The 22,301-nt window shown below is 40.8% G+C and overlaps 1 protein-coding gene across 5 annotated transcripts in view; it reads right to left on the bottom strand.

The window, feature by feature from the left end:
- ATP2C1 (ATPase secretory pathway Ca2+ transporting 1) overlaps positions 1-22,301 on the bottom strand; it is a 124,471-nt gene that overhangs the window by 42,667 nt on the left and 59,503 nt on the right. For all 5 annotated transcript variants that reach the window (XM_043966548.1, XM_043966553.1, XM_043966552.1 and 2 more), the window contains 6 exons: positions 15,647-15,757; positions 14,533-14,649; positions 12,594-12,683; positions 11,270-11,305; positions 4,185-4,246; positions 3,567-3,675 (listed from right to left, as the gene is read on the bottom strand). In XM_043966548.1, coding sequence (XP_043822483.1) covers positions 3,567-3,675; positions 4,185-4,246; positions 11,270-11,305; positions 12,594-12,683; positions 14,533-14,649; positions 15,647-15,757 — 525 coding nt within the window. The remainder of the gene's footprint in view (positions 1-3,566; positions 3,676-4,184; positions 4,247-11,269; positions 11,306-12,593; positions 12,684-14,532; positions 14,650-15,646; positions 15,758-22,301) is intronic.

Genomic DNA, 22,301 nt, shown 5'->3' with positions numbered 1-22,301 from the left:
TAAGTGTCAAGTGCCTGAGGCCAAATTTGAACTCAGGTCCTCCTGAATCCAGGGCCAGTGTTTTATCCACTGTGTCACCTAGCTGCCCCTCTGTGATAATTTCTTGACAGTGAAATGGTTATCTTGTTTAGTTGAGAAAAGTCAGATTTTCTCCTAGTCTTGTCTTTCAAGTAATTGATTCTTTGTCCCAAATAGTTTAAATGAACTTTCAATTGGTTGCAGAGTAATCTCATTCAGGTATAAAAATGCCCTCATGTAATCAGACTATTTCATGGAAAAAATTGATTTAAACCATTCCTAGTGTAGGTAAATTACTGTATAAAAAAAATCCCTTGATAAATAGTATTTAAAATTCATATAAGGAGTTGATGAGACCTAAAAGGGTTCTTAACTCAGGGTCTGTAAACTTGTTCCTGAAAATTATTTTGATAGTTCCGTTACAACATAATTCATTTCCTTTTTAATCCTACATGTTTTATTTTATACTTAGAAAAACATTCTGAGAAAAGGTCCACAGGCTTCAGCAGATTGCCAAAGGGGTCTGTGACACACAACAGTTAAGAACTCATCATCACTAACATAAGCACTTACTATGCCAGGCACTGCACATTCCAATTATTATCTCATTTGCTCCTCACAACAACCCTGGGAGGTAGGTGACTATTTTATAATCCCATTTTAGAGATAGGGAAACTGAGTATCTAAACAAATCAGAAATGAACCTTGTCAGAAATGAAGGTTTAAGAAGACCCATCATTACTGAACACTATACTTAACTTAAAATCACCGCTAATCCAACTCAAACTCTTTTCACAAACCAACCAGTTTCATCTCTCCAACTAAAATAACTACATTGCATCATTGCATCTGAAAATTAGTAAGAATACATTGTAATGCATAACTTTAAACTATCTGTATTTTATCAAAGGTTCTTATTAATGGGGTGAAGTCAATTCCTCTGGTTCATTAAAATATCTTTATTTCACACGCAGAGAGATGTTATGAACACTACTCAAGTCCTGCTTAAATACCTCTAAAGAAACTGAGTCTTCTCTGAGACCTCCTAGCTTTCAATTATATTCCCACAAAGTCTTTATTAAGAACTCAAAATAATATTTAAAATGTCTATTAGGCCAAACCCAAACCACAGTGCTCTTCTAGAACAGCAGCTCTTGAATCACAGGCCCCTGCATACTCTTAATTACTGAGAACCCTCCGACAAAAGCTTTTGTTTCTGTGGGTTATAGCTATTGATATTTAGCGTATTAGAACTTCAAATATCTTAGGTATTAATTAAGAATGTGGTTTTGACCTTGAAGACTCTCTTGAAAGGGTCTCAGGAACCCAAAGGGTAACTCTGAGAACCGCTCTAGAGGAAGAAGTCCAAGGCTCATTAACCAATCGCCAACAATCTCTGGGCCCAACAGGAGACCACTTGAGCTTGACAAGGCTCAGTCTGGTAAACTATCACCCTATAATGGGGCTTTACAAGCCAACAGTGACTTGAGGTTTGCTCTTGTCCAAGCGGTGAGGCCTGGATCTGTGCAGCAGAAAAACCCTATTTACCCACCAGGCTGTTGGTGAAGCTCAATGAAGATAACTGACCTAAGACGTTCTGCAAACCCTGAAGTGCTTTGCAGATGCCAGCTATTACTGTTGCTGGTGTTATTCAGATTCTATGGTGTCTTCAGCAAGATGACACTTCTCCGCTATCACTTCTGTGTAAAACTCTTTGGGAAGTAGGATAAGATCTTTCAGTGGCAATGCCTACTAAGAAGTATGGTTATCCAATAAGCACATTTGCAAATGTAACACTTTATAAAAGAAAGAGGTAAGGCACTATGCAAATCCCAGATAGAGTTATTACAGTTATGCAAAAAAGAAACAGGAATGTTCTCAACAACAATTCCCCATTAACCTAAGCTCAACATTCAAAATAAAATTTAAAAACACAATTCAAACCATCCGTTGCCAATCTCCCATCTCCAGAACATCTATTTCAACCTTCGCTAACTGCGTCATGCTTCTGTTTAATGTTTTAACATAGAAACAACTTTGCCTTCTCTAACCAAGCAAAAAAACTAGATAGCAAGAATCAATTAGCATTCCAATTTCCAATGGGCTCCTGGCACAAGAAATGAAGTACTATGTTTACAAAGAAAGCTCAGGTTATGTGGGGATAAAACGAAAGTGAATGAGGGAAAAGAGAAGTATTAGGCTCTCTGAAACATCTGATCTTTACATATTTAAATAGAAATATTAAAATCTGAGGCATCCCAAAGTTTTCGGCTTGCTGAACACTGGCGCTGTAGGCAGAGGGCTGGGCTCAGAGTGGGGAAGACCCCAAAACACAAACACTATGTGATTTCTACTGTCAAGGAAGCCCCTCAACCTCTCAGTCCTGGGGGACTCTCCAAGACCTTTCTATTGGTCATTTTTCTGTTATGTCCAACTCTTCCTGACCCCAGCTGGGGTTTTCTTGGCAGAGCCCCTGGCGTGGTTTGCCATTGCCTTCTCCAGCTCGTTGCCTAGGGTCCCACAGCTACTAAGTGTCTGAGGCTGGATTTGAGTTCAAGAAGATGAGTCTTTCTGATTCCAAGCCCAGCGCTCCACCCACTATGCTACCTGTCTGCCTTCTAAGACCTCAAGTTACACTGAGCTGAAGTACTACACAATGCTTGAATCAAAGATTCAGCCTTCTCCTCAAAAAGAAAACGTAAATCTAACAATTAAAATCTATCCCACAGTCAAACATCACTTTTTGTTATTCCCCCCAATTTTTACCAAGAAAGCTGTATTTTGTTCTGTTGTCTTTTTCCATGGCACACCATTTCAACAGAAAGAAGGGAGTGAATAAATGGAAGGAAACCAGCCGACATGAATAGGGTGAGGAAGGGAGAGGAACAAAATAAAATTAATCCTAAAAACTATTACCATAAGAAAAAACAAACCAAGATTGGCTGGTACATGCTGTCTGATGGCTCATTATTTAGTATCATTAAACTAAAGCTAATAATTAATAATCATGGTTAAAGCCCATGAACTCACTTGGATAAAGATGCTGTTTGTTGCAGGATTAAACTCCTTTCCTATTTTTATTTATTTATTTATTTATTTTTTGTGAGGCAATGGGGGTTAAGTGACTTGCCCAGGGTCACACAGTTAGTATGTGTTAAGTGTTTGAGGCTGTATTTGAACTCAAGTCCTCCTGAATCCAGGGCCAGTGCTTTATCCATTGCGCCACCTAGCTGCCCCAACTCCTTTCCTATTTAAAGTCGAAAAGGTCTTTCCCGGACTTCCCCTGTCTACTTGAATGTTTCCTATCAAGTTCTTTGGAAGTTTAAATTCATTACAAACCTCCTTTCCCCATTATTTAAATGCTTCCTAAATCTGACATTCCTAACCTGAAGATCAAGCATTCACATTTAAAACACAAACGTTTTTATCCCTAGAACTATCATTTTCTTCTCATAATATTCATATTATCATTATATTCATTGTTATCATAGACCCCAAATGGTCTATGTCAGACTTTTTGCCTTCCTACCAAAGGTTGCCATACATACCTCAAACAAGCGTAGGTCAGCAGGAACTCTGTCTCCCACAGACAGACAAACTGTATCCCCTGGAACCAAGTCTCTCGCAAGTGTATGTTCCAACCTCCCTTCTCGTACACTATAATTAAAAAGACAGTTAGTCAGAACTGAAAGGACACTGCTCATTTTAAAAGAAATCTCCTCAGGAAGTCGAGGTGGAAACCATTATACCTATTGCTATCATGATTTGTCACCTGTTGGGAATAAGAATAAGGATACATTCCTGGCTGTTCATCATTAAGATGGCTCACATGACAGGAAAAAAGTTTAAGAAATGAAGCATCTAAAATGTGAAATTTAAAACTGATTATCAGAGATACTTTGAGTCTTCTGTGGCAGAAACTATACTTGAGGCATAACCATATTTTAAGACTCTCTAAATTAAGCTAAAACATCTAAATTCAATATTAAGCACATGGCTTCAAAAACCCCCTATTTTTGTAGAGCTAATGTAACATTTTCCCCAGGTTGAACCAACTTCTATATCATTAGACAAACCTAGGTTCATGATGAATTCATTCTAAAGAGTAACTTTTGACCTCCCTCTTAAAGCAGAAGAAACATTCACATCAGGAACAAAAGTCTTACCAATGACATTCTGGGGGCACAAGTTTGCTCAATTCCTCAAGTGATTTTTCAGAGCGATACTCCTGTTAAAATGAGGCATAAAGCAAAGGATGAAAGAAAGAGTCATCTGAACACAAACTCTCTGGACTTTGGTTTCCTCGTCTGAACAAGACCAGCTACCCACCAGGATGCTACGGATGCACAAACACTATGAGAACAGCCAAGCACAATATAATAAGGCAGTAGCATAGCATGTCATATAAGAAACCTTCTAAGTAATCACTGAAGAACAACTGGACAAATAAAATGGAAATCTCTCTCAATTCCAAATAATACTTTTGGGGGGGGTGGGGAAGGAAGGGTTGAGACAATTGAGGTTAAGTGACTTGCCCAGGGTCACACAGCTAGTAAGTATCAAGTGTCTGAGGCTGGATTTGAACTCAGGTCCTCCCCACTCCAGGGCCGGTGCTCTATCCACTGCACCACCAGCTGCCCCGATTTCATATACTTCTTTCACTGGGGGCATAGATTTCCCCAGAGAAGCCCATGGAAAAGACTAAATTACAGTAAATTATTGTTAGCTTTAACAATCTTATCATCATTCAATTTGACCAAAACTGTGAAAATGAGTATTTGATGTGGGTCCCTAAACTTAAATTATTTGAGAAAATCAAGAACACTAATCAGAAAGAAATTCATTCAGACATTTTAAGTTGTTAAGAATCATCACAACAGAGACTCAATTCAAATACCACTCAAGTTAGGGTTCAATGGAGAGAAAAGGCAGAAATAAATGGCTGACACACTGTCATCACCATATGAAGATACTACACATTTAATCTGAGCATAAGCTCATTAAATGAGAACAAGCCTCCAGCTGTTTTTCTCTTGTCTCTCACACAACCAAACTAAGGGAAAGAAGGAACCTCAGACCCTTCCTTTCCCTTCTGTGTTGGAGAGGAAGTCAAGGCTGTGCTCTGCCCCTCTACCAACCTGTCCATGTCACCCCTCCACTTAATGTTCCATGTGCTAATACACAAGTCAGGGAGAGAATCATTCTACCCTAAGAGAGACCTAGAACGAGTCCTCGCACAAAGGGAATCTCCTAGGGACATGAGGGTGAATGGAATCACTTTCCTGATGTAAACATGCTAGTTATACAGGACCCAGGATCTTACACATTTACCCCAAAATAAGACTAGAAAACACAAATGTCTGTGCTCTTAGCTCCTAATTATGAAAACTGAGGAGGTTCACAACTACACTCCTCTGCAAGTCTTTCCTAACTTGAATGCTGGCCACACTTCTACACGAATGCATCTACTGACAGCTTTCTAGAAGATAACGTATAAACAAGAACCAACATTGTAAAGCCATCCTCCAAACACAACACAGCCTATCAAGCATTCGTGTGTGAGGAGAACAGGAACCACCATCATTTCACAACATTTTGATGGACTAATAACACCCTCTCCCCCACCATTTGGTGGCCTAATAACAAAGTCCTAACCACAACTCAAGAAGAAATACCAAATATACTGGTGCTAGACCACAAGACAAGCAGAGGTCTGATCCAGTCTAGAGATCTCGAGCCTGAGATTTGGTCCAAATGCACTTCCTTGGTCGCCTTCCCTTGTCCCTTGTCCTTGAGCAGGGAAGGTCTTCTTGTTCTAATGACAGACACTTCCAGCTGCATGGCAAAGATTCCTCCAGAAGCCCCTGCATTTTCTCCCCTGAATTCGCCCTCTTGCTCCCGATTCTCCTGAGCTGCTGCACAAGGCAGGAAGGGGACCGGAAAGCAAGGAAAGGAAATCGTTCCCTGTGAAGCCGAGGCTGTCAGCAGCATTCCTTAGCGGGCCAATCCAGGGCTTGGCTTTCAGTCTGGCCTCCTATGTCTGACCCAGTCTTCAGGTCCCTGCTGGCAGCCACACAAAAGCACCCCCACCTCACATACACACACACCAGCCCCACCATTTGTGGGCAGTACAAGCATCTACCACCAGGCCCAGAACCCAAACTTTCTGAAGCTCTCGGGGTCCAAACTAAGCACCACACTAACAATGATCTAGCACAAAATGGCACATCCCAAATTAATGCACACAAGCCACACTCCCCTCCTCCACCCTGTTTTCAAACCAGAGCTCAAGAGCAACAAAATGGGACTTATCAAGGAAAAGGTCAAGGACACCAAAACAAACAGTATTTTAGTGATAAAAAATCCCATCTCAAAAGAGATCCAGTATCAAATTTTAACTTTAATGTCAACTCAATCTGGCCGTGGGAAATTTTTAAATGCATCTGTATTTAAGGTTTTATACATCAATGAAAACTATCATCTTCTCCTTGAGGTCGTCTTCATGGGGGGATGACGTGCCACGGGCACAGTGAGGCAATGCCAAGGATCTCTAGATAGAGGGCACGACCAGTGCAAGGGCAGAGAGGCAGAAGTGTCCGCTTCCTGTCAAGAGCAGCAAGGGCAGCTGGGCTGGCCCAGGGCTATCACATGTACACTGACATACGCAGGGGCCTTAAACCACATGTAAGGGTCCCCGGGGTGTGGGCCACACATAGACTTAGAAAGCCACATGGGAACATCACCAATGGTTTATTGTATTTGTATTTACTTTGTTAAATACTTCCCAGTTAAGTTTAATCTGGTTTGGGCCAGAGCGTCACGGGCCACACGCTGCCTAGGAGAATGTACGGGCTTCACAAGCCAAAGGGAAGAGTCAGTATCTGGTCCTAGAGACAACGGGAGTTTCCTGAGGAGAGGAGTGATGCGACAAGTCCTCTGCTCAAGTAAAACCCCCCAGGCGTCTGTGTGGACGACTGGCTGCAGCCGGAGGCCGAGGGAGGAGGCCGAGGGAGGCTGCAAAGACAGACGGATGGCCTCTGGAGGAAGTGAAAGCTGACGTGTCGAGTCCGAGGTCTCTCCAGGACAACCACTGAAAATGTCTGGCGGTTCAGTTGGTGAGGCGGGACAGGAGCTCAGGTGAAAGACCGAAGACGTGCTCCTGTCAATCATTTTTTGTGGCTCCATCACAGCTCATGAGGTAACTAACACAGAGTAACGGGACAAGAGGGACTGGCGCAGAGCTGCGGGGGTGATGAAGCAGCAAGAGCCACCAGACACTCACGCCTAAGAAGGAAGCAGGGCCAAAGAGTGTCATGTAAGAGAGACAAAGGGAGTGTCTGGGAGAGTCTGGTCAGCAGCGTCAGACAGACAGCGAGGTGGAAGACGATTAGGACTGAGAAAAGGCCCCCGGGCAGCAGGCCTAACTAGGGGAGAACAGCTTCAGTCGCTCAGGCCAGAGATGAGGAGTGAAGGGAGCAGAAAGCTCACGGCAGCTCATGACACCTTTTCTTCTCAGGACAGTATATGGTGATGTTCTCAGTCAAAAAACGTGAGGATGAAGACATGAGAGGAGCTGAGAGGGGAGGAGATCTAATCAACCCAAATCCACACCTTCTCCAGCTCTGTCCCCAGCACAAGTAGGAGCAGAGAAGGCAGAGGGTAGGACTGAGGGCTGGTAAGGCACAAGCAGCAAAAGAGCAAAGGGGTAAAGTTTGGCAAGGAGGGAATGGTGGGAGATTGATCTCCTAGACTCTAGGGCCAAGACTGAGAAGAGCAGTAATGGTTAACACTTAGAAAGCAGGTTAAGGTCTGCAAAGTCGTTAAGGGACACCCTGTGTCATCTTGGTCAGTCTTTACAACAGCCCTGGGGGAGGTGCTGTCATTATGCCCATTTTATAGATAAGAAAATGGAGGTTAAAAAAGGTTAGCTCTGATGATGAGTGAGATGAACAGAACCAGGAGAACATTGTGCACAGTATCATCAACACTGTGTGCTGATCAGCTGCGATAGACTAGATTCTTCTCACCAATCCAACAGTACAGGAAAGTTCCAAAGCACTCATGATGGAAAAGGCTCTCCAAATCCAGAAAAAAAAAAAAAAAAGGAACTGTGGAATATGGACGCTGATTGGACCATACTATTTCTTTTGTTTTTGGTGCTGTTGTTTTTCTTTTTTTGAGGTTTTTCCTTCTTGCTCTGATTCTTCTTGTATGGCATGACTAATGCAGAAATATGTCTAATGTTATTTTATATACATATATATATATATATATAAAACCTATATCAGATTGCCTGCTCTCTAGGGGAGGGGTGGGAGGAAAATTTGAAATTGGAAATCTTATCTAAACAAAGGTCGAAAACTTAAATAAATAATTTTTTTTTAAAAAAAGGTTAGCTGATTTGCCCAGAGTCATAAAGCTAGCAAGTCTCTGAAATGAAATTCAAACATGGACCTTTCTGACTCCAAGTCTACTGTCCCTAAGGAAGCACATAAAATTCGGGTAATGGCCCATGAGAGCACCGAGGGATGGAGGGATCAATGCTCACAGTGAGGATGAGGACTGAGCAATAGAGGAAGAGGAAAGCCTTTCGTTCATGACGGCAGAACACGTGATGCTGACAAAAAGATCTTCGTTTTGGTCATCTCTGTGTGGGGAGCTTTGGGATGCAAAGGGACTTAATAACTGGGAGGTGAGGGCATCTCAGGGAACATTAACCAGTAGCCTGAAGTCTCCCAGTCTAAGGTAGAAGTTGGAAAGCAGAGAGAGAAACGAGAATGACAGGAAGGAGAAGGGCTGAGCCCTGGCTGACCATGGCCGCCATGATCCTGACCCAGCCATGCATTTCTACAAGGAAGCTGCTCTCCAGCAGTCGTGTCTGTTTCTATTGAAAGGAGTAAGCTATTGCACTGTCACGTGCCTGTCTCAGAGATGAGGGAGCAACAAATCTGTCTGAACCCCTGTGAAGGGCTCATATGAAGAGGAAATGCACGAGGTTCGAACCTCTGATGACTGTGGACACAGGACCTCCCTTTCTCTGGAGGTGCAGCAACTTTGCCTTTCACCACTGGCGCCACTTTTGGTCACTTTAGCCTGTTGTGCTGGAGCTAAGCAGACTCTGTGCATGTGGAACTCTTACAAAAGTGATTAATGCTGCTCACAGCCAGGCCAGGTTCCAATGATCTGACTTTGATTGGTTTTTCCTATCATATTTCGATGAGGCACAGAACAATACACAAGAGTGAAACAAGCGGTGTAGGCCATGAGACTGATGAAAGTTCTACAGAAGATGAATTATTAACATGCCAAAATTTCAATCAAGCAAAATAAAATCCAAGATCCACAGAACAGCATGAAATTGAGGTACAGATGAGAGAGCTCACAAGCTCTTTAGGGTCCTAATCCAGTAATCCAATATTTGGGTGTATTATGACATTCGGATAAGAAAACAAACGCCCATCTCAATCACAGGTTCTGAGCCGCTTTTCATCAATATTTAGGTATTATTAGATATTAAAATATAGAGCAATATCCCTCCGAGCTATCACTTGTATAAAACTTGGCTTACTTTTGTTTATACCTACAATCATCAATAAAAATAGAGAATTTTTCATTCTAGCATTTTTATTTCTGCATTATTATACTGACTCAAGAAGAGGGAGCTTTTGTTTTGTATCCTATTTCAATGGGAAGTGGTCTTTGATCAGATCAGAACTTCCCACTGCTGGGGTAGGGAGAAAACCCAGCCCCCTCAGTAATAAGAAGCAGCTTGGGTTTTAAAAGAGGAATTCTGTATACAAATGTACCATTCTGCTAAATGGATTAGTCATTATCTTTTCAGTCAGAAATCTAGAGAATGTCTCTTCATAAATGCCCACTGATTTCTACCCTCCCTACTGGCTTTTTCCAGCTAGACTTAACTCTATAGAAAATTAAAAGTAACAGAATTATTCAAGTCCTAAGACATGATCAGATAAAGAAAAAGAATTGTAAAATATCCACCTCTGGGCTTTTACTACTTACATGGTTTTGTTTCATATACATATATATATTTTTTGGGGGGGGGGTGGGGCAATGGGGGTTAAGTGACGTGCCCAGGGTCACACAGCTAGTAAGTGTCAATCGCCTGAGACCGGATTTGAACTCAGGTCCTCCTGAATCCAGGGCCGGTGCTTTATCCACTGCGCCACCTAGCCGCATGTTTCATATATTTTTAAAAATCTGAGGGGCAGCTAGGTGGCACACTGGATAAAGCACCGGCCCTGGATTCATGAGGACCTGAGTTCAAATCCGGTCTCAGGCGCTTGACACTTACTAGCTGTGTGACCCTGGGCACGTCACTTAACCCTCATTACCTCACAAAAAAAACCCCTTAATGTAATTAAAAAAGGGGGGGGGTGGCAGCTAAGTGGCACAGTGGATAGAACACTGTCTCTGGAGTCAGGAAGACCTGAGTTCAAATCCGGCCTTAGACACTTAACACTTACTAGCTGTGTAACCCTGAGCAAGTCACTTAATTCCAATTGCCTCACCAAAAAAAGAAAAAAGAAAGAAAGAAAGAAATCTGAGTGTGTGGCTACTCTGATGGATACAATGACACAAGACAATTTCAAAGGTCTCATGATGAAAAATGCTATCCACCTTCAGAGAGAGAACTGATGAACTGTGTACAAACTGAAGTATCATTTTTTCACTTTATTTTCTTTGCTTTTTGGGGATATAGCTAATATGGAAATGATATTTTGTATGATTTCACATACATAATTGATATAGTTTACCTTCTCAGTGAGTAGAAGATTGGTGGGAGGGAGGGAGAAAATCTGGGACTCAACATTTAAAAAGAAAAGAATGTCAAGAATAAATAAGAAATAAATTTAATTAAATTAACAAATAAACTTTATTGTAACCGTAAAAAAAGGCCAGTATGGGGCAGCTAGGTGGCACAGTGGATAGAGCACTGGCCCTGGAGTCAGGAGTACCCGAGTTCAAATCTGGCCTCAGACACTTAACACTTACTAGCTGTGTGACCCTCGGCAAGTCACTTAACCCCAATTGCCTCACTAAAAAAAAAAAAAAAAAAGGCCAGTGTGTTCATTATATTTGCTACGACTTATCTCCTGAACTATTTCTCTCTCATTTTACTAGCCTTCAAGGGAATCACAGAATTAAGCATTTCCCCCCCACATCATGTCACTTTTATCAAAAGGTGATTGAAACAGTCGTTTTCATGCTAGCAAAATAGGCTACTTACCTGAACAAAGGCAACTGTAACAACGATAAGTATTGCCTAAAAAAACAACAACCCAATTAGTCTTTTCAAAAGGAAAATTATCCTCAAAAAAAAAAATCTCTTCCATTGAGTGCTCCTATCTCTACACAGACAGTGCTTAAACATGTGATTTCACTGGTACAAGGAACTTTTAGGTGACCAAAGTCCCTCTTCCAGAGCAGATCAGCACCATTTCTGCAACTGTGAGTCCTGGAGCTGCCCAGGACACTGAGGAGCTTGGCGACTTGCCAAGGGTCTTCCTGACATTTACAAAACAACAACTGAAAAGCTTTGCTCGAGGATGTGGTTATCTCAGGAATTACTATCTGGGATGAAGCTTCACTGGAAAACAAGGTGATTCCAATGTGATGAAGGAGCACAGCAAACACTTCACAGAAGTTGGGGAGGGCACAGCCTGTCTGCCCTGAAAATTATGGCTCACTTTCAAGAGCTGGGCCTGGCTTCTTCAGTGAAGGTACCCAGCCCACGGTCTCACCAGCAATTTCAGCTCTGAAGGCAAATCACTCAGACCAGTACTGTTTATATAAATATATGCAGTCAACTGTACCTTATTTGTACATTTGACAAAAGAAATGTTAGGCAAAGTAACTTTCAAACAATTTACAAGGTTAGCTTTCTGAAGTCAACAAACTTTATCTAATGCAGGTTTTCTTTTGGTAAGATTATTTCTCTTTCAGATTTATCTGCTACTCTTTTGTATCATCAGTATAATAAGAACACTTTGATATTTTAGTTTTGTTAATGGGAAAAAGGGGCTAAAACACATCTAATTTAAGGGGAAAGGGGCAAGAGAACAAGGAGTCACTAATCACAAAGTCAGTGACAAGCCCGATTAGAAAGTCAATTGGGGCAAACAAGCTGGACAGGAGTAAAACAACTTTACAATGCAAATTATAGCTTTGAAAAAGAATTATTTTTTAACTTAGCAATAGTTAGGCCTTTATCTCAGTCATACAAAATGACATCTACAATATGGTGGTTAAAATGATTAATTTTTAAAGTGGAATAATAGTCTGGTTTAAAAGTATGCACTTTCAGTCTATGACTAATATGATTCTCAAAATCTGACACATTTAAAATAAGATTTTATATTAAGAGATATTTTGAACCCTTGAGGAGGTTGTTATTATGATTAATAAGTATACTTATTAATCTGTATACTGCGGAATGATGTTTATAAGCAAGAAATATGTCTCAATCTGTTAGAATTCAAGCATGATCAAAATTAAAAACTAAACTCTGCTTAAGCACAGCTTCCCATTCCCAAACCCCTTCTCGTTCTTACCACCGTGATGCTGACGGCATCATCAAACTGGTGCATTAACACGCTGATGACTGCAGACGCCAGAAGCAGCATAATAAGGGGATTTTTAAACTGAAAGGAAAAGGAAAAAACAGTCAGCCGCTGAGCTCCACTGGATCAGAATGAAGACGCCCCACTCAGAGCATTCTAAGGGGCAGCAGACCCACCACCACCATGGCCCATTATTTGGCAACTCTTTGTGCCCCATATAAACACATTTGCTCAGAACTACCAGGGGGATGTCCACGCTGGCACTCACACAGAACTGTCAGCCCACCCTTGGGATACCACACAGCACTTCTAGGGAGCCTGGCTAGTGAAAAGGGCTGAGAACTTAATTTCAAAATTACAGGGATGTTGGTGGAGCTGTTGGGAATACTCCCTGAGGATGAGGCAGGAGCAAAAAGCATCTGTCATAGAAGGAAAAGTTTAGATTAAACACCTGAAAGATGATTGGGATTGAAGAGGCAAATCTCATACACACCCCTAGCCACACCCACAGTCCTTCACAGCAGCTCGGCCCAGTGCCCCATTCCACAGAAGCCCATTCCACAGCAGGCAGTGGACAATGGAGCGCTTGGCAGGAAGAACTGCAGGTGTTCCTGCGTGGTTTCTTAGGGAACAAGGTCACAGCACTATTATAGGTATGACACATCATCTGTTGCCACTGAAGATTGTTATGGTGAGAAGAATTCTAGGGTGAGGATTTTTAAGGTCACAGTGGCATTCGAGGTATACACACCACAATCTAGCACCTACCTTTCAGGGAGTTTATCATTCTCCTTCCTGCACTTTTTGACTATTCGTAGAACACAGCCCCTTTCTGCTGAATTTCTAACCTTTAAATTGGCCTCAGAGCCCCCCTGCCTCACCCAGCAGCCCAGAGGCAGAGGGCCTTGTTCACACTTCTCTCCACTGGCCAAGCAATAATACTGTGAAGAGGTGACTGTGTCTTCCCTTTACCCTCCTCTTCAACTGTGGGCCCCAGGGAAATGGGGCCTGTGTGGTAGCTCAGCTTCCTTCAGAGATGGGGGCCGACTTTGGCTCCGTAAGGCACAAAAGCCAGGCACTGGGCTGAGATGCCACCCATGCTCTTCTCCCGTGCCAGTCAAGAGACCAGGAGCAGTGGGTAGGTCAAGTTCGGTTTTCCCACTTAGTGAACTCTTTCTTAAACTAGTAGAGGAGAGGCAGGAGGATGCTATTGAATCAACTTACTGTCTTCATCAGTCAAAGGAAGAATCTGCTATGAAAAGTCATGAAGAGGGGCAGCTAGGTGGCACAGTGGATAGAACACTGGCCCTGGAGTCAGGAGGACCTGAGTTCAAATCTGGCCTCAGACACTTAACACTTACTAGCTGTGTGACTCTGGGCAAGTCACTTAAACCCCATTGCCTCACTAAAAAAAAAAAAAAAGAAAGAAAAGAAAAGTCATGAAGAAAGCTTCTCATCTTTATTAATGTTAAAAAATTCAGCGTTTCCTTCAAACCCAAATGCACTAGTCAAAAGCTGATAGAGAATCCCAGGACTGAGCCCCTCCACCTCGCATTACTGGGCAGACAGATGAATAATGAATAAGAAAGGTCTCTGATTCAAAGGGACAAATGATTTGCTAAAGACAGTCACTGTTGCCCTTGTAGAATGGCTTCGATGACCCCAACTCCTCGTCATCATTTGTGTTTCCCAACTACTATTAGTGGCATCATCTCTATGTGAATCTGTCCATCTGAAGTGACTACTCTTGATATGAGAATTCTAAGATTTCTGCTCAACAATCCTCGAGCAATAAAAACCACCAGCAGCAGCACCTTGTAGCAGGAAGAGAAAACGCTCAAAATTAAGATGTAATGAATGCATCTGATAGTGCTGGTGGGGGTGAGAGGGAGGGGAGGTTTGTCTGAAAGCAAAGGAGGGAGAGTCTTACCTGGGAAATATACTTTTTCCACAGCGGCTCATCTTCACTGATATCAAACTCATTCCAGCCATGGAACGCTCGCCTGTGACACACTTCACATTGGTTTAGCCCATTCTGGAGATCAGCCTATTGGATTGTGCAGAGCAGACCGTTACTGTAAAGTCAAATGTCACGCTATTTAAGCTCTTTTATTCCTCAATGAAGGAAGAGAAATGAAAGAAGTCTATTACAAGCTCTGTAAAAACAAACTTACTGGCTTGTCAACTGAAATGTCTTTTTCCTAAAACTGACAGAAAAAAAGGGAATAGTCGCTAAATTGCCATGGCCCAGTTCATAGACATTTTTTCATTGTAGGACCAAACAAAAACCCTGAAGTGAACAGAGATCTCCTCCCCTCCTGGAGAGGAGAAAGCCATTATCACCAGCAAACAGTACATGTTTCCCAACTCAATTAATAAAAAATACAAAATGAACTGGTTCTTGGGACTTGAAGAGATTTAATCCTATTCTTCATATCCTGACATCAATTGTCATGACTTAATATTACTATCAATAATAAAACTAAAGAAGTGGCTGCACCCCAAGAGTAAGTGGTTTTCCCTGGTTAAAAGCTTTATGTTAAAACTCATCGCAGAGAATCACAAATCCTAAACTATGTTATTACTTTGCCAATTTATGTGATTTCAAAATTTGGTGTATAAATATCAACCAATAAACATTTATCAAGGGACTACTACGAAAAACAAATTCAATTTTTAAAGCTATCTTCTATCATCATTTACATTAAAGTCCCCTGCTATCAAACATTTTCTACTTGGGATTTAGTGAAGAGAGGTTATATTAAAAAAGTCATCCTAATAAGAAAATAAATAAAATTTGTTTTATTATTTGGAGAAAACTTAGTTCAATTTTAAGAGTGTATCTGAACTCCACTTTTACCCTGCTTGAACAAATATCATTTTAGGTCAAACCAGGATTTTAAGAAAGGAAAATTATGTCAAATAATACAGACTATGTCAAATCTATTTTAATAACAGTGGTAGAGCTCCCATAATCTTGATTAAATGTAATACGGTCTAACTTGCTTATTTCTTAATAGCCAGAATCCCACTCTGTCACTTACTTGAAGAATGCTTACAACTTCATTGACTGGTAATTCGCTTGCTTTTTTTGATGTCAATACAGGAATCATTGTCTCATTTTCACCATTTGGTAATTTTTTAAAACGTGCAACCTGAGAAACAAAAAGTAAAGTCTAGACATGCAAAGAGAACATATATTTCACAACCAATAATAGGTGATGTTGCCTACAATTTCTGTAAATTAAATCCCTACCACTTTATTTTTTAGTTGTTAATAAAGAATGATTAATATGCTCAGATTTGACACAGGAAGGAGTAGTCTTATTTTAATAATTCTTCCTAGAATCACTGCACTAATTCTCAAGATTATACATTTCAAAAATCAAAGCAGATGAAAACACACTATGTTTCACAACATAATACATTTCACAAGTTAAAAAAGCACCACCTCTCCCTTATATAGCACTAAAACACCACGACAGATGTCTTACCTATCCGACCCTAGGGATTGCTCATAATCCTCTAGCTCATTATCCCTAATGCACAGCTAAGAGTACACAGGCGAGCTGGGTGTAGATGTTTTCTCATTGGAACAAGCCTGCAGCAGTTACTTCCCAGCCCGGGCCCCATGCTGAACACCTGACTTCCAGTGGCCTCCAGGAAGGTTAAGCAGGGTACAGGGAGACTGGGTTCTGAGGCAAGAGCTTCTCTGGCCCCAGCTGGGCTACCTACAGTTTTCTGGGTGTCTCCATGCACCTCATGTCACCTCTACCCTTCAGCTCCCCTTCTAACCTCCCAGTTCCTCAATCTCCTCAAAACTTTCAACCTACTCCACTGAATGTCAGTCACAGACAAGAAGGTCACACCCTATATTTCACAATTAACCAGTTCTTCCTGTTTCCGTTTCTAAGATCAAAACCCACGATAGGCCTCCATTTGTCCAAAACCTCTCATTCAAGCTTTCCCTAAAGGTTTACCGCCCCTAAAACTGTTCTCTGTGCTCCTCAGGACCTCCAGTGCCCACCCAATACTTTATCAAGCTCTTATTCGCCTCTAATTTCACTTTCCTCCCTCCTCGATCTCTACCCTGGAGTAACTCCGCTCCAGTTTTTCTGCCCCTTCAATCACTGGCTAACTCCAGGCTGGATTATTGTTATCACTTACCAAACTGATACCACTCCACTGAGCCCCTACTGGGAGCCTGGCTTGCTTCTATCTTCCATAGACATCTTTTCAAAACCTAACTGGGGCAGTGAACTGCTCTGCACATCCACATTTTTGTCCTTCCCCATTGGAAGAGTTCCCTTAATTTCTTCAAAATTCCATGCTGACACAGCTTCATATTACTCTGGGGGGGGGGGGGAGGCAGCGAGGTGGTGCAGTGGATAAAGCAATTGCCCTGAAATTGGGAGGACCTGAGTTGAAACTTCACCTCAGACACTTACTAACTCTGTGACCCTGGGCAAGTCACTTAATCCCAATTGCCTTAAACATCTGGGGCTATCTCCAGTTGTCCTGAGATATATCTTGCCACTGGACTCAGATGGCTCTGGAGGAGAGAGTGAGGTTGGTGACCTTGCATAGCCCTCCCTAACTTAAATCCAATTCAGTGAAAGTCATGACTTCACCTCAGATGTTGTGGTCCTCTTAGAGAATGAAGGACAAACAACAATCACTCCCCTGAGATGACTTCCCTTTTGTATTTGTGTTCCACAGAATCTCTGCTATCCCTTCTCTGAACACTTTTACATCCACTCTCTCCAAATTCTAGAATTCATGTTAGGTTATGCCCACATTGCCTCTCCTTTTCTCTGTATCAATCTATTATTATTATTTATTATTATTATTATTATATTTTTTGGTGAGGCAATTGGGATTAAGTGACTTGCCCAGGGTCACACAGCTAGTAAGTGTTAAGTGTCTGAGGTCAGATTTGAACTCAGGTCCTCCTGAATCCAGGGTCAGTGCTCTATCCACTATGCCACCTAACTGCCCGCCGGTCCCCATTATTTCCAAACCAGAAACCAGTCCCTCCCTGTCACCAGGAATCAGTTTTAGTGTAGAAATTCTCTCTCCCTGATTCCTCTGCATTTTGAAGAATGAAATTATTTTTAAGAAAAAAAAGTCAAGAAATTATTAACTGCTTCGCTACAGGTGGATAACGAGTCTCCTCTCACTATTCTTCAACTTTTCAGAGTAGTATAAAAGGAAGAAAATGAGTTAGGCTAAGTAGGCTGGAATTCTAACCAGTACACTAGTTAAATTTCTTGGCTGGGCTGAAAATAATTCTACTGGGGGGGGGGGGACAAGAAAGAAAAACTAATATATTTGAAACATTACACTTTCTATATAAAAGAAAATAACTGTGCAGATTTTTTTTTTTGGTCTGGTGCAAACAAAAGCTTCATCAAAAAATGGACACCAGTTATAGTACCTATCTCAGAGATATTTTAAGCATCTAATATGCCTTAAAGCATTACATAAATGTGAGCTATTCTTAATGTACAAACACATTAAAGGCCTAAGTACTTTTTACCAGCTCTAACAGGTAGCTGAACAGGAAATATACATACTATATGCATATAAATATGAAACACACACAAAATAATCCCTAAATATCTCCCTATGTAGGTAACAGCATTCACATACACATATACGATGTCTCTATTTCAACATAATTAAATTATATAGCTCTATTCTTGTTTGTGTTAATATAGAGAAATACCTTTATAATTATTTGAGGGAGGACGAATAGCATCCACTTTAAAGGCAAATTATTAAATGCAACTGGTGTCTAATGTAGATATTCATTTAGCTTAAAGCATATCTGGTTTTTCTTTACTATTTGCTGGCCCCACCCTGAAGCTCCACCTCTCTGCATTTTTTAAAAAAAAAAAAGGTCCCTTGTATAAAAAAAAATTAATTTTGGCAAACTTGCCTCAACAGGTTTTCAAAACTATTTTAAAAAGATATCTCTTATATTTTCCCTACCTGCATCCATAGGAATACATCATGGTGATCTTCTAATATTCCTTATTATAAAGTCTAAATTCTCATATAGATTCTGGTTGTAAAACAATGAGAGTACTAACAAATGGGCCTAACAAAATCAGATTCTGAGAAAAACTTATTTAAAAAGAAATCAGAAATTGGGCTGCCCACAGGAAGGCTAACGTCTAAGGTTTACTTGAAGCAGGGAGGGAGATACTATTATCTCATGGATAATTAGCACCCAATGTGGCCAACTGATGAACATTCTTATAATGTTCACCTAGTATATGCAAAATGAACCTGCCTCCGGAATGCATCAGAACACTGTAGGAAACATGAACAAGAATCAGAGAAGACTAACTCCATCTCTGGGGATCAGAATGGGAATTCCCAGCCAGGAGAAGCCTGGAGAATTCTCCACGGTTCTGCTCTATATCAGAGTTATCTAGATCTACCGGCACATTTCCCTCTTATGCTACAGAGAAACTGCCTGAATGAAAACGGTCCACTTTTCATCTGTTTATTCCTAGCACCTGGCACAACGCCTTGTTTTTATATGCTTGTAGAACTTAAGGATGAAGGGATACAACCTAGCCCAGAGAAAGAAATCAACTACAAAAAGAAAAACTTCCTGAAGCAATGATTGATACTGGGCAACAAAATCTGGACAACCAAATAGAAAGCTAATAGAGAAAGACTTGCTATTTTTCCAGAAGATTTTTTTCAAAGTAGGTTCACAATAGGAAGCAATTGTGTTGCAGGGAAAACAGCTGAGAAGATCATATCTAAGACTAAGGCAAGAACTAGTTAAACAGAAGAATTGGTGAAAATATTCCAAAAGAAAGGTAGTAAGTGGAGAAATATCCAAGTTGGGGACATTAGAAGGTAACTATCAATTGTGCTTTTGGAGAGATGGCAAAGCACTTGACCTCTGTCATCTTACTTGAGCCTAACAATCCCAGGAGGTGGGTGTTACCACCCAAAGATTCCGAAGTGAAATGACTTGCCCACTGTCACACCATGCCCTGGTAAGTATAAAAGCAGACCCTCTAACCCAGGTCTTCCCAGCCCCAAGTCCTACACTCCACCCACTAGTCCAACTATCAAGAATCAAAAAATTGAAAGAAAAAAAGTGAAAATATAAGAAACCCCCCCCAGAGACTTAGTCAAAGACATCACAGGCTGGAAACAATGTTTTAAAACCATCAAAATCAAAATTTTGCTTTCAAACAAAATGGATTACTTGTTAACCTTTTTAAATCAAAAACAATTCAGAAAGTTCTTAATGGCCTACTTTTCTTGTAGAAAAAAAAAAACCTAAATCCTGAGTAGTTAAGCAGCAAGCATTTCTTAAGAACTATGCACTGCCAAGCTCTGTTCGCAATAAGTTTACAATCTATCTCAATATAAAATAGAATATTAGTATGTTGTACGTAACAAACCGTCATTTCAATACTCATCTGTTCAATTTAGATTCTAAAATGAGAAGAGTAAATTGTGATGTCACCCAGTCAACTGGCTCTCCTAAAAATATGGTGCAAATGTAATTCTTTACAGTTTGTTAACCAAAAGATAGTGTTTGCTCTCCATAGTGCTTCCTATTCCAAATAGGATAAGAGGTCAAGTTCTAAGGGTAACAAAAATTACAGGAGAGGCACAAGGGAAGCATAGTTAGGGCTTCCAATATTTTATCAAGAGATTATAAATTGCAAATTTCAGGAACCAGTGTATTATCTTTTCCTCTGGGACTCTAAGCAATGAAAAGTGGCCTTAGCTATATACTTACATAAATGCTACCAAACCTGTTAAATCTGGATTGGTAAAATAATCTGAAAAGAAAAGTTCTAAGCATGCCAGTTTTACTATATTTGGTCATTCGAGAATAATTTCTTTTATTTAGGAGGAGCTGTAAAAAAATCTGAGAAAAATGATTTTATCGAGTATACAAAAAATAAATCCTTAGCTTTCATTAAAAATTCAGCCATGTGAAGGGAAAAGGCTTTTATCAGCTGAAAACTAATGGACTACCAATCAAGTTAAGCACCTCATTAATAAGGACTATCATAAGAATTTTAAGTTTTAACCTGTCCTGAATTTAAACACAAGTGGAAAGACTTCAAAGTATGAGGTTTATTTGGTTATTTCCCCCACTTGTTTAGATCTAGCTCTGTTTTTCCCTTTTTAATCCCCCAAATAAAGATGTCACCATAAAAAAATGCCCAACTACGGACCCAACTGAGGATGGTACAGTTAAGATATGAGTCTGACTGTGATCACACAAGCCAAGAATGTGGAACACAAGTTTTTATTCCCCCTGGGAAAAAAACAGGTAAAGTGATAAGGGATTATCTCATCTCTTTAACTTACTCGATGCAGCCATGTGAAGTATGCAGTGTAAGAAAGAGGATGAAACTAAAGGCCTCCAGACCATGCAGACACACACATACCTGGATATTCTCTCCACCCATCCAAACCCCGCCCCCCATATTCATTTTGAGCTTCTAAATCCAATTTAAAAATAACTTTTCAGCTCAGGCTGGCTAAACTGCAGACCACACTCCCCTCCAACGCCATGCCCAAACAGCAGGGCAAATTAAGTTCTTCTTATGTTCCTAAGAAGAGTCTGACTGCAGTTTCCATAAATGATACTCCAATGTCTTACAGCTGTTGCTAAGAACCAAGATTGCATTGAAGCACTGATGCAAAAAACTTCTGCTTTGGTTAAATGGGTAGAATGTCTCCTCACCCCAAATTGGGAATAGAAGAACTGAAATACAGTAAGACTAACAACAATATAATAATGATAGCTCCCATTTGTACAATATCTACCACGTGCTAGCCCTGTGCTAAGTGCTTTACAAATATCTCATCTGATCATCACAATGACCCTGGGAGGTAGGAGCTACTAGATCCCCATCTGACAGATGAGGAAACTGAGACAGAGGTTAGCCCAGTGACAAGCCCAGGGTCACACAGCCAGTAAGTGTCTGGGGCCGAACAAGTATCACTTTAAAACAACAAACCAATTATGTTCAGTTTTGGATTCTGCTACCTTTTCTGGGTCTTTGTTAAGTCACCAAAAAGAGATAAAGAGAACAGTTACATAAATGCACTGGCATTATAAAATTAGACATTTTTAAGTACTCCACCTCAAATTTCTAATTTGTTACATCACATTTGCCTTAGCTCCTTTGGGGCATGAAAAATAATACCGTCATACCCCCTGCCTCAATAGCTGATGGCAGTGGAGCATCTAGGTGGCACAGCAAATACAACACTAGCCCTGGAGTCAGAAGGACCTGTGTTCAAATCTGGCCTCAGACACTTACTAGCTGTGTGACCCTGGGCAAGTCAGTCACTTAACCCTGACTGCAAAAGTCAGTTGGTGCATTTATTTGAACTGTACCATGTAGACCAAGAAATCCCTGCATTCAATGTGTACCGGATACCAGCTGTGTGCTAACAATGAGCTAAGCACCATCTGAGATATAAAAACTACACAATTCTTGTCTCAAGGAAGCATATAATCTACTTTATAATAGTAGTAATATTAGGTTTCCTGACAACGATCCTCTCAAATGGGCAGTATCAACAGCATTCCTATTTTCCAGATAAGGAAAATGGGAAGTGAGTTTGCTCACGATCACACCGTTAAGGTCAAAGTCAGAATGTGAATAAACCCAGACTTCCTGATGACAAGGTCAG

Source organism: Dromiciops gliroides, chromosome 5, assembly GCF_019393635.1.
Source record: "Dromiciops gliroides isolate mDroGli1 chromosome 5, mDroGli1.pri, whole genome shotgun sequence".
In the NCBI taxonomy this organism is placed as follows: domain Eukaryota; kingdom Metazoa; phylum Chordata; class Mammalia; order Microbiotheria; family Microbiotheriidae; genus Dromiciops; species Dromiciops gliroides.
This window is presented reverse-complemented; position numbering and strand designations above follow the sequence as displayed.